The sequence below is a fragment of the Amblyomma mixtum genome, chromosome 10 (genome assembly GCF_055824585.1).
Source record: "Amblyomma mixtum isolate Tamu chromosome 10, ASM5582458v1, whole genome shotgun sequence".
Taxonomy (NCBI): Eukaryota; Metazoa; Arthropoda; class Arachnida; order Ixodida; family Ixodidae; genus Amblyomma; species Amblyomma mixtum.
In genome coordinates this window covers 131,962,569-131,978,806 of record NC_143021.1, presented here as the reverse complement: position 1 = coordinate 131,978,806, position 16,238 = coordinate 131,962,569, and the positions used below count along the sequence as shown (strand labels likewise).

Genomic DNA, 16,238 nt, shown 5'->3' with positions numbered 1-16,238 from the left:
ATTTTCTGACTTACATGAGAGCTGTACATTGTTAAGAGATGAAGAGAATGTGAACTATCAAGTTTAAATGGCCAACGATTATTTCGTGCACTGACCAAACACCACCAATTGCATAGCTGCTAAAAGGTGCATTTTGCTACTAGTTTACTTGTTTTAACACCCGCTAGGTGAGATGCCCCAGACAACTTTTTCATCAACAGCCAAACAAAGTCTCAAGGTCAGCACATGTAGGTAAAAAAAACAAGCAAACGACATTTTACATATCATTATATAAAGGGTCTTGGAAAACAATGCCCTTCCAAAGTTACATGCACTGAAAAAATTCCCCGCTGTACATTACCACTGAAGGCTATGGAAAGGTGCAAAGGAAGTGCAAATACACTGTAGAGAACATCTTCAGCATAAGTTGCTGTTTTTCATAACAATGCCTACTTCGAAGCATGAAGGACAAGAATAAAAAAACTCGTGCTGAGCAGCAGAGCAGCAAATAATGCACAAGACAGTACACCGCAACTTGACATTACTTAATAAGGCACAATATTATATAAAAAAGGGCTCATATCACAGGATACAATGTCAGTCAGGTTATCCAGCTTAAGTAAGCAAAGAATAAAAATAAATGGGTGCAGTTTTCACTGGATATAAACGAATGCATGAGAACTGCTTCAAAGAACTGTTCATGAACTCGGAACAGATTGAAAACACAGAGATAACAGTCCCTGATAAGTGTGTTCATTTAACAGAAATGAACCCTTACAAAAAAGCTGGCTCATTCGGGTTGCTAAGTCATATATATAGGGATACATCTTGTAGAGAAATCATCAGCTAAACTGCATATACTGTGGGGCAAAGGCTTCTCCGAATACTAAGTTCCGAACCTCATGTGAAACACGGCACTGCAGGAGCATTCATGCTTTGGTTGGTCTGTCCAGCGGGCTCAATATTTAAGGCTACATGTTCCCTTGATGGAGACAGTTGGCAAGTACGTGTGTGAATTTTGTACTAAGCTGCCATTGAAGCATGTATGTGTTGACGTGTTGGCAAATGCAAAGAAAAACGCCTATCGAAACATTTTCTTGCTGAACATGCACAAGACAGTGTACTGGATGCCACTGCCATGTGACAGTGAACATGCACAACAAACAAGACAGTGTGTTAATGATAATGCAACACGCTGCAACCTCAAACAACACTAACTAGGTACCTTGCAATGTGCTGCCAAGTTTCATGACATTTTGAATTTTGTAAAACGCAATAGCAAGTTGGCCACAATCATAAATGGAGATCAGTGAAAAAGTGGATGAGTGAAACTGCTATGAGTAAGATGTGCAACAGACTGGGCAAAGGGTATTTTGTCTATGTCGAAAAGATCAGCATCATCATTTTTGCATTTTTCACAAAGCTGTATTCGTGTCTCACATGCTGCATACATATCGTAAAACTGTGCTCAGAATGACATCGCTTTGAACCAGTTTTGACCACTGGTTTTGTAGAAAAAGAGAGGAACAGAGCTGTAGCAATCACTTCATAAAAAGACCTCAAATATGGTAAATATCCATACCGCAGTCTTTTGGATGTATAAGACGACTTGCTTGTACACTGAAACTTGCTTCAAGAAGTATTATGTTGCAGTTCACCGATGAAAAAAGCTCAAAAGCTGAAGAAGTTTATTTTTGTTTCCCTGCAAAAGTGGGCCGTGTCGAACTGTACGCCCGTGCTTGTAAAAACATAACACCAAGGAGGCCTAAAAGTTAAAAATATGCTGAATGGTTTGTTTCATAGCTCGGTAGTATCCAGCATGCAAAAATATGGTGCACAGGGGCGGCATTTTCCCATTTGACAGCATTTGAAGCAAGTGGGATACAAGTGTCTTACTCAAGAATATTTTCATGCTGTTCCCTCATGGTACTGAAAATGACTAATCACTTTCATGAAGATTAGGCATCTTCACTAAGAATGTGCTCTCTTGTTCCACAAGCACACAAGATGAAACAACGCTTTCTTCGCAAAGCATGCAGAGAGCGATGCCAAATGGAGGGTGCTCGATTCTGAACAAAAAGGGCAGCTCAAACACTTCAGTAATCAATTCTTGACACAACAGCAAGATTTTGCTGTCAGCAGCAAACACCTTGAGAATTTTAACAAGTTTGCCGTTACTTGCTTCCAGGTAGCATGAACATGTTCTTTCTGCTTGTTGATAATGGGCGCTGTGTACAGTGAACCCCTTGACACGAGCTCTAAGGTACTCACTTACGCATGCCTCGGAACCAATGTTTTGCCTCAACAGTATTTGGATGGGTTCTTCATAGACACAAGGTGGCAAAGCTGCACCTAAGACACTAGATTTGTGCTGTTTAGAAATTTTACCTGAAATTAGCTCCTGCTGCTTTTTCAAAAATGGAGGAAGAGGTACCAGACGTTTCAAAGAATTTAGAACTCCATTCATAATGAATCTTTCTGATATTTGCCGAGGAACCCCTTTCGCAGCAGACACAAGCTTCAAGATGTCCCCGTTGCCCCCTTCAAATGGGAAGGTTGACGTGGCCCACAGTGGACCTGTCATCCTAACAGATTTCGCCAGATGTAGAAGTTGATGAACATTGAATGTTTGCGCACTTTCATCATAAAATATTTTCACTTCCTCCACAAACTGTTTCAGCAACCTTTCTGCAATAAAAGTGTCACTGCGTTCAACACTTTCTCTCAGCAGCATAAAAATGCCTTCTACCAGCAATGAAAAATGCCTAATATATCTATCTGGCAAAATGTTTTGAAGGCATGGCACACTGTAGTATAGCAACCAATACTTCCATTCTGTGGCTTTCCAGAATGCCCTCTCTGAAATTGGCCTTGGCAGTCTCGAGAAGCTTATTGGTGGCCGTGCTTTCAATATACGCTGATTTAGCTCGGCAATTCTATTTCCTACATACCAAGGCTTCCCAGTTGCAGACAGCCAAAGCTCTGTCATTTGTGCAGTCACACCCTCCAGGACACAATGCATATAATCGGGAGGGAAGCCCCAGACCAAGTCCAATGTTCCTAGCTTCGTAACTGGAGATGGCCCCTTCACTCCATCGACAGAGCACTTTCTTGTAACTGCAAGGGACATGGCTGACAGCACAGTGTCGTGGGACCTTTCAACCATGGCACCGCCTTCAAACGTGTACTTTACTGTGCCTACAACAAAAACACAACAAATCATTAAAATCAAAACTCACTTCATGCCGCACAGATCAAAGCAGTAGTAAAGAACAAATGAAAATAATTAAAAACATGAATATAACACCGGCAAAGTATAAAACATCCAACTAGCCAAGTAGGCTGTTATTCCTTACTTTTACCGCTGGCAACCAATCTGCCATGTAAAACATATGCTGTATATCTGTGTCCTTCATAAGACTGAATGAAAGCAGGAGTCTCACCGTCAACTAAAGTTCCCTTGTTAAGACACCAAGTGCAGCCGTAGTACCCGTTGTACTGCTTTGCATTGAGCAAAGCAGCTCTGGCCGGTGAGTCGACACAGCAGCACACAATTCTGACTGCAGACTCCACAACTTGATCAGCAAAGGTCCACATCAGGCTGCCAACCTCTTGGAACTTGTCCACAAAGGTTTTCATGAAGAGATGTGCAGGTGGATGCTCCTTGCCGAACCACACTGCTCCAACCAAAATATTCTTCCACCGCAGAGGAACGGGAAGCTCATTGAGGGCAACTTGTATTGGCCACACAGAACCTTTGCTTGACTTAAATACCGGTGCACCATCAGTATTCATCGTCAAAGTTAGGTCACTCCACTTCATTTTGTGGTCGCTGCGAACTTTCTTGTAGAGCAGGCCATCTGTGATATCGGTGAAAGCCTCTGGGCATGATGAAGCAAGCTGAAGCAGGTTGCTTCCAACTATTTTGCCCATGCGTTTCAGGAGCTGTTGCAGTTGTCGCTTCAAGTTAAGAGTGATGAAAAAGCTCCCCTTCTTCAAAACCTCTCCTAGGCTTGCAACTTCTGAACAAATTCGGCAACGCCAGTGGCTGGTACCATTGCCATCAATTAAGAACTGGCAAGTCGGGCAGAAGGCATGAATGCTCACCATTTTTGACTGCTGAAGCCTCCACAGTTTTCGAAAACCATATTTGGTTGAAGGAAAAACCTCTTCAGCAAAGAGGGCGTTCAGAAGCTTGAGCAAGCTGTCAACTTGTGTCCATGGTAGCTTAGCTGCCACAACAAATGATAATATCAGGAGCATGGCTTGCAGTCGAGTTGTGGACTGGCCAGGAAGAGTCGTCTTTGAGTTGGCTGCGATGAAATCAGAAAGATCATCATCTGGGTCGTCAGCTTCCGCATACACATCAGGGTCTCCCTGCTCAGCATTCTGGTTAAAAGAGGCAGCACTTCCTGCTTGTTCAGAGAGCTGAGGTAGTGGCAGCAGACATTCTTCACTCTCAGTTTGTTCGTCTGTAACCTCAGCGTCCCCTCTTGGTACCTCATTTACTGCAGCTAACTGCAAAGAATAAACAAAAGAGGAATGTATTAGCTACATCAGACAGTGACGAAAGCCCGAGTGGCATGCTTTGAGAAATCTGGCCGATTAGTGGGTCAGCATCTTATCATGGCATGATGTGAGCCCAATTAATGCTGAATTGCTGCTCCATCCTCACACCGCTTGTTCTTTACCCAGATTGAGCATTTGAGACTATTCCAGCTGACGAAATGGGAATGGATGTGAGAGGGCAGCAGTTGTAATTGCGTCCACTGCACACAACTCTGCCATTGGCTGTGATAAGATGCTGACCAAGTGACCGGCTCCAGCTCTCACAGTGCTATAAAGTGAGCTTCACACACTGACATGAGAAGATTTGTCTGAACCGGTGTTCTGCTGGACAAAGAGAGAGACCTGAGAGATCCGCTATGTTGAGGGCTCAGTGTTTTTACTTTTTGTCATTCTTACTGGTATGCACAGGAATTTTCCATAAAAATTACTACGGGCTTTAAAAAGTATCAGTGCAATCCGTGCTGCTCACAGATGATGTCAGAGCAGAATTGCACGACATGTAAACTCATATGTTTGCCACATATGCCGATGTAGTCGACACCTCTCACACATTTATAGTGTTCAGTTGGAGTTCGTGTTTGACTGCATTTATGTTGATGAACTCTTCTATACGCAGCATTTTTCATTGGCGCCTGTGCTCAAGTCCCCAAATGATGGCGGCTACATCCAATTTGACTGCTATTTGGCTGTATTTCAGCCTGGCTATGTTACAAAAGGCCCTCACAACGCAATATTTCGATCCACATTTCACCTCACCAGTCTCCTTCTGCTTCTGTTTCTTGTTTCTCTTAATTCGATGCTGCGGAGTGGTTTTTTTCCTGATCATTGTACACCCGCGCTGCCTTGCTCTTCTGCCACAATCTTTGATGCGACAAACTTTTTTGCCATGGTTTCATTCATCACATTCATCATTTCCGTTTCCTAGCCCTGTTTCTCATTTCTGCATGCTGCGTTCTGCTATCAGCCGTCTGCATCCATCACAGACAATATTTTGGACGTTGATAGGCCATGTAAGCAATGCAAGCTCCGCCTTTTCAGGAACTCTCTTTAGATGCTTACCGCGCAGGTAAGAGCATGACCACTGCCTGCGATGGGTGTAAGGACGCTAGGTTCTCGCGATTCCGCAAAAGAAAAAAATCTGACTTTAGCTTTCTCCCCCCCCTCCCTTTCACAAAGAAAAAAATTACCGACGATTACGTTACTTCCTAATGCGAAATTTGAGCGCAGCAAAAAGCTGTTTCACCTTTTCAATAGATTGAGGCAAAGAAATCGAGCAACACATGTATGCGCTATCACAGAGTTTCTTTTTATTTTTCGCACGTATTCCTTTAACAAAGATTCCACTAACAGTTCTTGACAGTCATGAAAGAAGCTTTGTGGTCGGAGAAATAGACTGATATATGTTCGACTTGGTACACCAATGCTTGATTCTCAAAGACGAGATCTATACAAGTGCCTCGCGAGGTTGTCACAGCCGTGGGACGCGTTACGAGCGAGAGGAACGGGATGTTCTCCCGCATAAGTGTTAGGAAATTGCTGTTTGTCTTTATGTCATCATTAAAGTGCCCCACTACTAACATCGGTGTGGATCGATGGACGGTTAATGCGAGTTGCAGGAAGTGCACGACGTATTTCGTGAGTGCGGTAGGGGCGAAGTAGGCAGCTACTACCAGCAAGCCGTTGGGCAACTTTGCGGCGCACAGTTCGCCAAATTCATGTGACGTGCCAAACATTTCGACTGGTATTGCAGAGAGACCTGTGCGCAAGTAGATAGCGACTCCCGCCGCTGTGTTGTGGTCTCTGCGAGCACCACAGCAGTATAGGAAATCTATGATTTCGAGAGGCTCTTCGGGATCCATCCAGGTTTCAGCAAAGCAAAGTACAGAGGAATGGCGCAGAATGTGATCGTGGTGTACGTCCTTGGCATGTGCGGCAAGGGAGCGTACGTTAAGAATGTGGTTGTGAATGATGAATCAAGTACTGCCAGCGAATGACGCGTCCATTGGCTGTCTGCGTGTGTTACTGATGTGTGGTTAACATGTTAAGCTTCGCCTGTAAGAGTGGAACGCGACAGCGTCTTGCAACGCTGCCAGGGAGTCCACAGAACGCCATCGCCAATTCGGCTGTACGCCTTGCTGGACGGTAAATTTATTTTTTGAGGAAAGGAAATGTATCTCTCTCGCATATCTGGGTGGACACCTGCACCTAGCCGTAAGGGGAAGGGGGAAGATGGGAGTGAACGAAGACGCCGTATTAGCTAGACGCGCCTTTGTTCATTCCAAACCATTCAGCTGGCATTACGGAGTGGCTAGCGTGCTCGTATCGCACTCCGGAGACCCTGGTTCGATTCCCCAACTCGACCAATTTCGTTCTCGGTTTTATAGATTTATGCGGTCTAACTAGAAAGGTTAATTAGGCTATTTCATATTTACATTATTGCATTTCTATCCATCGTGTTCTGTCATTAACCTGTCAATTGTTGGAACTGTCTAGGATGTTCGACACAACGTATATGAAACGAGCAACGTCTTACTGAGTGGGGAAGTGCGTGGTGGTGGTGGGAACGCGGCTTCGTACTTATCTGTTTTTTTTTCAGCAGCGTCTCCTTCCGCGGACGCTGTTGTCGCTGCGGCGCACGTCTTTCTTTTCTTTTCTTCTGACCTCTTCATTCTCCTCTATATTAATTAGGCTAATTGATTAATTAAGCAATTAACTAAACTCAGTCCAACTTAGTTGCAGCATCACTATACGATCGCTTTGATTGGTTGCATGGTTACTAGCCAAAGTACAATTGGCCCCATTTGAAATTCGCGCACTGTGACGTCACGAGCATTTCGACCAATTGAAAAGCATGACATTGGGGGCGGAGCTGGTTACGAGGCCGACGCCGACGCCGACGCCGACGACGACGCGAAACCCAGGAACGGACGCCAAAGAGCTGCGCTCTAAAAAAAGTGTGTGTGGTGGGGGGGGGGGGGGGGGGGCAAGTTGAAATACAGAATAAACGAATAGGTCCAAGTTATTCAAAAGGCAACGCTTCAAAGGAGCGCGGCACAGTCTAGCGAAGCAAATCTCCATTACGGTAACGCACGCACAACGCACAGCAGCAGCCGCGCCGTCATGATCCGTGCCGCCGGTGCTCGGCGTTTCGAGCTGTCCAGCTCCAGCACCCGTTTGCCCTTCTTTGCTGTCCCTACTTCACTCAACTTCTGCAGTGCCTTTTATTTCGCAGCGACCCGTACCTCTTTTCCGCATCCACACCCACAAATATGCACTTGCTCGCCCCGCGTTTTGCTTCAAAAATTCACTGAAAAGCGGGCTTCTCCTCACGGCTCGCAAGCCTAATGGCAAAGGTCGCTTTTGCAACATTGCACAGCTCGGAAAAAAAAAAAAAACACTTGCGGATTCTTTATGAGTTCATGGAATGTAAAACTTTTCGCCGCAGAAAGTGAATGGGCCCTAGCATATGACGTAAACAAGTCGGTGAATTACCTGCGGTGCTTGAGACGTTGCAGCGGATTCCTTTTGCAGCCGGCTCCATGTCGTCTGCCGCGGAATTTTCAGTGATAGCGCATTTGGCTCCAAATAGGCGCGGTAGCGTTTTTTGGGAGGCATGTTGGAGCACCTCCTTTGCACGCTTGTAACAGGCTTGTACAAGTAGATGAGTCGTTGGCTTGTATAAGGTGCAAGAACGACACTGAAGACAGATGGAACGTACAACCAAGGAGGCGACTACAGACTGCGCGGGAAATTCCGCACGCCCGCCTCTCCTTTTTTTTTTATAGCTTCAATGCGTGCCCGCCTCTCCCAGCAAGGCAAACGCTACAATCTAGCCAAAAAGAAAGTGGCGCTTACAAAGTTAACTACTACATTTGCAACATCTACAGATAACTCAATCTGTTTCAGAGCAACGCGCTAAAGCAGTCTCATCAGCATGCAATTTTTTGTTTGACAAGACTGCAGCGCCACACACACCATTACGTTGTCAAAACATCATGTAGATAGTTTGTTCCAACCGTTCCAACATCCTTTTTGTTCTATACTGCACGACATTGGTGACTTGCTCCCGAGTGTGCATCAGTGCAATGGTGTTTTACATTTACGTGAAGTTTCTGCTTGACAACGTGAAAAAAGTCACTTCATCGGTTCTTGTGAAAAATTTCCACCCAAAGAGCACGGAAGATTTTGCGGCGGGAAATATCTATCAGGTCTATTGGGAGGGGGACGACAAAACAAAGGGCGGATACTACGACGCGGAAATCCTACAGATGACAGGTAAGAACACTTTTATTACTGTCCGAGTACTTTTGTAATTTCTACTTTGCGGCAGCTGTAGCTACCCGTGTATTTCCAGTGCCTCGTTGATTGATATTGAAACTTCATTCAGCCTCTATGTATGTACCGCCGTGAGCACGCTTAACACAGACGCTCGAGCGATTGTCTTTCACTGACGTTAGTGCCGCTGGGCGTCGGCCGCTGCGTCTGAAACAAAATTAAAGTGGAAGCAGGGCACGAGCTGTCTCCAACGTCCGCAAACATACCGTGCAGTATGGCCTTGGACTCTGCGCCCAGCGCTCAGAGGCTGTAATATCAGTGCAGGACGCGCAAGCGAACGTTCCTCCAAGCAACCACAGATATCCGTCGGACGTACGAGCTAGATCCGAACGTCCTTTGCCGAGATCGGACGTCCATCGGACGTACGAGCACAATCCGATTTCGGATATCATCCGCCGGACGTACAGCCTCCCTGATTTTTAATAATATAGCGCGAGCGTCGACCGAACTGCTGGTCAGCGCCTTATAACGGCGATAAGCGTGCAACAAGGCGAGAGTTCGCGCACGCGCACGAAGGCAGAGTGTCGTCTGCTACGCTGTTCCGAGCACGAGGGCACACGCCCTGCCACAATATCAGTTCGCTAGATCCCGCCAAGCCGTAGAGCGCATGCGCATGATTAATATGTGAGACTGCATGAGACATGATTTCTTTCCCTCTTTTTTTGTTTGCCTACTACGGGAGGCCAGCCTGGCGATGCAAAGTTACGATAAGAAAAAATAAAAGGAAAGAAAGTATCACATATTAATCATGCGCATGCGCTCTACGACGTGGCGGGATTTAGCGAACTGATATTGTGGCAGGGCGTGTGTCCCCGTGCTCGGAACAGCGTAGCAGACGACGCTCTGCCTTCGTGCGCGTGCGCGAACTCTCGCCTTGTTGCACACTTATCGCCGTTATAAGGCGCTGACCAGCAGGTGTCCGTGCAAGGTGCAGACAAGGTGTACGTCCGAGGGATGTACGGTGGAGTATATTCTCCGGATATGAGTATAGAGTTTTTTATAATTGTTCACACAGAAAAGTCGCGCCGTTCGAGTATGTATACTGTAGAGTTCGCTTTTTTAACCTAGAAAATTTTATTCGCGAAGGAAATTTTGTCAGTTTTATTGGCTAGTGTGCGAGAAATTGCGTTAATATCTGCATATCTGCTTTGGAGAAATTATTTCCATGAGCTACACGGTTTGACTTGAGGACTTTTGTAAATTCGCGCAATTCCCTAGTCATATACTTGCAGTGCAAGGGCCACTGCTGAACTAAATTTATTTAAGGGTAGGAGCGAGTGCTACACAAATTTACAGTAAATCAATTACTAATTTACATCTAGAAAACGTATAAAAATCAGTAGCGATATCGTGTCCGCCGTGGTAGCCACCCTAGCCGTGGTAAAACGCGATTGAAACCACTTGTAAATTCAAAACTCCCGTTTAACTCCGCTATCATCATCATAAATGCAGCTTGTAGTCAGCCCAATCCAATCCATCAGCCACAGAGTGCAGCGGCGTAATGGCGGTGTTGCTGGTTTGGTGCGAAGTGTGGTGCCCCTTTTGAGCTCTGTTACTAGAATGTGTGGCTTTTTTTAGTCTGCGGACGAAAGTGGTGTGTAACTTGAACAATTCGAAGGATGCGGCAAGTGCCTGAAGCCCTCCTGGAACGCTGGAATATCGTACTACACCGACTTCGGATGAAAGAAGGCCTAGTGTGATTGCCTACGGCATGTCCTACGGAGGTAAGTGCAGTACACTGCTTGGGAATTACTTTTATGACAGTGGAGCAGGATCTGTAACATTCTCTCGCGGGAGAGTTGGAGTTATGTTATGGCTATACTGTGGTGTGGGCTACGGATGGGTTGAGACTTGTTGAGAATGGGTTGAGAATACCAATAACAAAGTTGCCAAGCATTTTTGAATTTATCATGGTCTACTGAGATTTGGCGTGGACTTGATTACTAACCTTTTTCTTTTCATTTTTTGCAGAAAGCTGTTCGCTTCTGCTTCATCATGGAAGTAGGAAGATGGATGTGCGCTCGAAGTTTTACGTCTTATTGAGGAGTTACACACTTCACATTAACTCAGTCCTGTGCTGATGTACAGTCACAATAAAATATTCTCGCTGTACTTTCAGTTGCTTTTTCATTTTATTGCCCCGCGGACACGAAGAAAGTATGCATGTGCCATATATGCAAACATCCGAGAAAGATCCGGGAACGGACGTCCGAAATCGATGTCCGTCCGGAACATCCGAAACGGACGGCCAACGGCCGGCCGATGGATAGCTGTGGTTGCTTTGTTAAGCGTGCTGACGGCGGTACAGCACTCGAATTTGCTTGTCAGGGCTATAGGAATGTGTTCTTGAGCTTTTCTGCCTTTCGTAACGCGCACCGCTGTTGTGCAGTTCTCACGTTCAACTTGCAGGTTTGCGAATTCCGTCCTGTTTGCAGCATGTTGCATGTTGATGGATGTAACGAAATTAATCTGGCAGTGTCCGGTAGATGGTAGAGTCGCCCGGCTGAAATTACCCCGGCACCTCCATCAACTGGGCCTCGTGAATACGTTTTTTTTTTCTCACTGGCGCCCCTCCAGGCATTCTTCAGTTGTAGTAATGAACTGTCTTATGTACAAGTGATGAGTGGCTGGTCTTCCCAGGGTGAACCCGTTGCTTTTTTTTTTTGGGGGGGGGGGGGGGGGTGTATCACTTGGGACTAGTTCGGAAGCATAAAATGTATACTTCACTGCTCTTGGTTATAGCTCAGTTGATGACCATGTCCTAGCTACGTGTATTGAATATTAAACTGTGAAGACCTCTGTAGCCGAGAAAGCTGCCAAATGTGACAGAGGTTCTCACGCCACACTAGGTAGGAAGTGTCGATTCTGCATTGTTTCTTGAAAACTTGACATGAATGCGAAATTCTAGAGGCCCCCGTGTACTGTGCGGTCAGTGCACATTAAAGAACCCTAGGAGGTCGAAATTTCTGAAGCCGTTCACTGCGGTATCCCTCATAGCCTGAGTTCCTTTGGGACGTTGAACCCCCATAAACAAAAAAGCCTGGGGCTGCAGTTTCATATAGTAATGTTTGTTACTGCTGCTGAACAGTGGCGAAAATGATTCATTCTTAAAAAAAGGACAGACTACTCAATTGAGCAGCCAGTCTCTGATGAGTGTTGGGGGAATTCTGGCTGATGGCCAGATAGGCACTGTCAATTAAATAATTTAGAATAGAAGCTGCTGCAAAAGGCTTGGTGCAGGAAACATTATCTTGCATTTTATCATTACAATCAATGTATGGAAAATTGTGCGAACATACTCCTAAAAGAGATTTCTTCCCAGAATCCAAAGAAGAAATGGACCAACATATTTCTGGTCAACGACATCGTGGCGCAGTCGCGCGCCCCGCAAAACGCCCAAGAGACCTGGCACGTGATAAAGTATGTATGCGCAATTGAAACCCGAACCTTGTAATGAAATGTGATGTTTAATAGGTTTTCAGTAACGTTGTGTCACATGTGTCACATGGCAGTCGCGCGCCCCGCAAAACGCCCAAGAGACCTGGCACGTGATAAAGTATGTATGCGCAATTGAAACCCGAACCTTGTAATGAAATGTGATGTTTAATAGGTTTTCAGTAACGTTGTGTCACATGCAAGCATTTCTGCAGTTTGTGTCCAAAGAAATTTAATTTTTTTTATAATGTTAAAGACAATATGGGTGAATATGTGTTTTGACACTGTGTTAACTACTGCAGGTTCGAAACATCAAAAAGTTGCGGATGCTCGCGCAGCAGGCCGCAACGGACGACCTTAGCACGGAGACAGCAGCAGAGAAAGAGGTGCAGAAGCTGAGAAAGGAAAATGAGGAGCTGCGCCAGCTGAACATCAAGCTGCAGCACCAGCTCTTGCGCTTCCTCTCAGCTGATGGTACACTCCTTATAAGGAGTTTTTTTTCCTGTATTTCCTGCTGGTCAAGCTTATTGATTAAATGTTTTCAGGTCACATAACCTGGAAAAATTTTTGGGTGGTTTAAGAAGGAAGTGTGTGTGTGTTGGGGTGGGAGGGGGGGAATAGCTTACGGCGCATATTGAAATCTGCGGACTGAAGAGCAACTTGCTCTCACTTTGAAGGATTTAACCTAGCCATGACTGCCGACAAATCTTTTTGTGTTACTCTTTTACTCTCTTCCCTTGCTTTAAAACACCATACCAATAATTGTTGTACCTGCTTCGGTGGCTGAGTGGTCAGGGCACTTGGCTGCTTAGCCAGGACACCTGTGTTCAATCCTGGCCGTGGTGGCGGCGTTTCGAAGGAGGCAGAACACAAAAAGGGTCCGTGTACTCTGCAACGTCTGCCCATTAAAAACCCCATGTGGTCAAAGTTATTCCGAAGGCCTCCACTGCGGTGTCCCTCATAGCCTGTGTGTCGCTTCGGGACATGGATTAATTGTAAATTGTGGCTAAGCCATAAATCACAATTTTTTATTTGTTCACAAAGTCAACACGCTAGTAGTTCACTCAGTCATGTTGGCTTGTTGAATAAGACCAAGCTTTCCATTAATGTCAGATTTAAAATTCATTACTTCAGGTGTTAGAAAAAAAAATAAATACCTGACAAAGCCATATCTAAACATGCAGTTTCTTGTGGGACACGAACTGATAGATTTTTTGGCACAGCAGTGAGCCATGCCGCAAAAAATCCCAAGCTATGGGAAGGAATAACGGGGGATAAGGTTGTAGTGGAGCTTATTTTGGAGGCACTTTTCGCACAGATGCATGGCTGATTATGTTGGAATCAGTGTAACATCTACGACAAAACTGCGTCTAAACTTGAGTCGGGCATGAATCTGCAGTCGAATTGTCAACCAGCACATGCATGAGCGTGTATGAGGGCTGTTTGTGGAGTGCGAGGCGTTTACCATGGGAACAGGCACACAATATTATAAATATACGGGACATGTGCCTCGCGGCCCACTCCTAACAAAGACTCAAGACTCGTCCTCTGTGGCTTCAACATTTCTCTTTGAAGCACTGAGGCGACCAACTTGCAATGCATTCTTGCAAAGAGCAGTAAACACAGGAGAGGACGCTGCAGCCAGGCAAGGGTTGTACTGCTCCACTCCGGACCGCTGAGGAGTGTTCTTTCAGTGTTGTAGTTTAGAGGCCTTGCACTGGATAAAGCGTGAGTGCTCCACATTGTACTCTTGAGGGTAGCTTAAGTATTGTCTGTTTTCTGCCTCAATACATAAAAAAATTAAGCTGTGCTCAAATTTCGCATTACAAAAAACCATGATCGTTGGTGAAGTTATTTTCATTGGCCTACATCTGTGCGACCCTTTGCAGCACTGCCTGCTGCGTCTGCACCTTCCGCGGCCGTGGCGGCTGCATCTGCCAGTGCTGCTTTTGCCTCTGCTGCACCTGCCCATGCTGCATTTGCCTCTGCTGCATCTGCACCTGCGGCGTCTGCTTCTGTTCCACCTGCGACATTGGCACCTGCGGCATTGGCACCTGCGGCATTGGCACCTGCGGCATTGGCACCTGCGGCACCGGCACCTGCGGCATCAGCAGCTTCGTCACTGATGGCTGCTACATCGGCAGCTGCTACCTGGGCGCCTGCAAAAGATGCCCCTTTGGCTGAGGTGTTCCCAGCTCCCTCCTCTCCACCTGCAGCCACCTCTGAGCCCCCACCGAGCCCCATTCCTGGAGCCCTGGTTCATGTGGAGTTCACAGAGGGTGGTTAGGGCAGCCAGGAGGAAGGCCCCACCAGGGAAGGCACACAAGTGTGCACAGTAGCAGAGGATGGGAGGGTATGGTTAAAGATACAGCTTAATAATATTTAATATTAGTAGTAACGTTACCACTTAGTTGTTTCACATAATAGCGAAGGCGAGACAATGAAACTCTTGTGTCTTGTGCCACAGGCACTGGCAAGGTGGCAGAAGCAGAGTACATTCACAAGCAAGAAACTTGCCGGGCAATTACTATTCAGGCAGCTTCATTCCTTCAGTGACAGCCATAACATTAAAGGTACCCTGACCACGTTCAGAGATTACAAACAAACAAGTACTCTGGATAAATTGGGCCACTAGTGGCAACATCTGTACATCGTTTTTTGGTGTTTTCTAGCTGATAAAAGCTCACATTTTGAATGAGAGTGGTCTGTGAGAATATAACGGGATGCATGCCAACTCAAATTTATATTGTGTGTTCCTCTAAATGATAGTGTAGGAATGCAACAAAAAACACACCTGTACTTCCATCTTTTCATGGCTTGCAGTGTATGTGTGCGTGCTTTGATAATACTGCACTTTTCAGTTGCTGGAACCAAAACAGAAGGCAGCGAAATTTCTTGATTGTGATAGCTATATCTCCAATATTAATTGGTCAATACAGAAAATTTTTGTGGGAGGGCATTCTTTGAAACAGGCCGGAAACCATTGCAGTCAAACAAAAATCCAACCAGATGGTGGTCAGGTGCACTCGGGTGCGACGAGAGCAGTGTGGAATGAAGCACAACTCTTGGTTTGGAATATTCGAGCTTAACAATAGACTTGCATGGGACCTGGGTATTGATTTAGGCAAGATGTGTGGTATATAGCTGGTTGTCTGCGAGTGTGAAAGCTTCGACAGCTAGTAAGAGGACACATTCTGAAAATATTTGGGGCTGTGAATTCCTCATGTTTGTTATTGGAAATCCGTGGGGGAGGCATTTGTGTTGCAGTGGACGTAACATGGCCAATTTTGATTACTGTAATTTCTTGGAAGTGCCTACCTTTTTCTTGTTTTGTTGTTTTATTACTTGGCCAGGGGCCGCAATATTGTCATGAGCTGAGGGCAGATAGGAAAGTGACGTAACCTTTTTTTTGTGCTGCATTAACTGCTATATTCCAACCTACACTGAACACAGATTGCCTTGAAGCAGCTGTTTTTATGGGCTGTATGGCTGTGTGTGTTTTTTCACATTATGAAGTGGTGTTGAAAGTAGTTTGGTTTGATTTCATGCAGGTTCACCTGGCCAATGGGGTCTATTTGGCCAAAGGGGTGTACGACCAATTGTTGACAGTGCCCAAGGACTCACACTTCGTGAAGCGAGCCGCGACTGCCATTTGGTCGACGGAAGGGCTCGCCAAGCGGAGTGTGACGGGCACACTGTCCAACCGCTTCGTCGCCCAAGGCGGAGAGAAGCCGCCTCAACAGCCCCTCACCCCCCACAAAGTTGATGCACTGAAAGGTGAATGCGGTCATCTTGCTCTCTGTTCTGTGATTTAACTGCAGTTTAACTCTCACATTTATTAGTTCTGTGATTTAACTGCAGTTTAACTCTCAAATTTATTAGTAAGCAGACTAAAGTTTTCACTCAATGTGCTCTGTGTC

General features: G+C 45.7%; 2 protein-coding genes across 4 annotated transcripts; one reads left to right on the top strand and one right to left on the bottom strand.

Annotated features, from left to right (window-relative positions):
• Positions 1-1,071: 1,071 nt before the first annotated feature.
• LOC149326974 (uncharacterized) lies at positions 1,072-8,203 on the bottom strand. The gene is made up of 2 exons (XM_089562538.1): positions 8,041-8,203; positions 1,072-4,497 (listed from the first exon to the last, which is right to left on the bottom strand). The coding sequence occupies exons 1-2, from the start codon at positions 8,161-8,163 to the stop codon at positions 3,325-3,327; spliced, it is 1,296 nt and encodes a 431-aa protein (XP_089418664.1). The 5' UTR covers positions 8,164-8,203; the 3' UTR covers positions 1,072-3,324.
• A 1,735-nt stretch (positions 8,204-9,938) lies between these two features.
• LOC149326973 (uncharacterized) lies at positions 9,939-15,232 on the top strand. Of its 3 annotated transcripts, XM_089562639.1 has the most exons (4): positions 9,939-10,607; positions 12,206-12,303; positions 12,621-12,792; positions 14,208-15,232. In XM_089562639.1, exons 1-4 carry the CDS (start codon positions 10,595-10,597, stop codon positions 14,603-14,605), a joined length of 681 nt encoding a protein of 226 aa, XP_089418765.1. In that variant the 5' UTR covers positions 9,939-10,594; the 3' UTR covers positions 14,606-15,232. The 3 variants fall into 3 exon arrangements, 2 of the variants coding, with proteins under 2 accessions (XP_089418765.1, XP_089418762.1); XM_089562636.1 differs by lacking the exon at positions 9,939-10,607 and having other exon boundaries at positions 11,579-12,303; XR_016286027.1 differs by lacking the exons at positions 12,206-12,303; positions 12,621-12,792; positions 14,208-15,232 and adding an exon at positions 10,855-10,995.
• Positions 15,233-16,238: the final 1,006 nt, after the last annotated feature.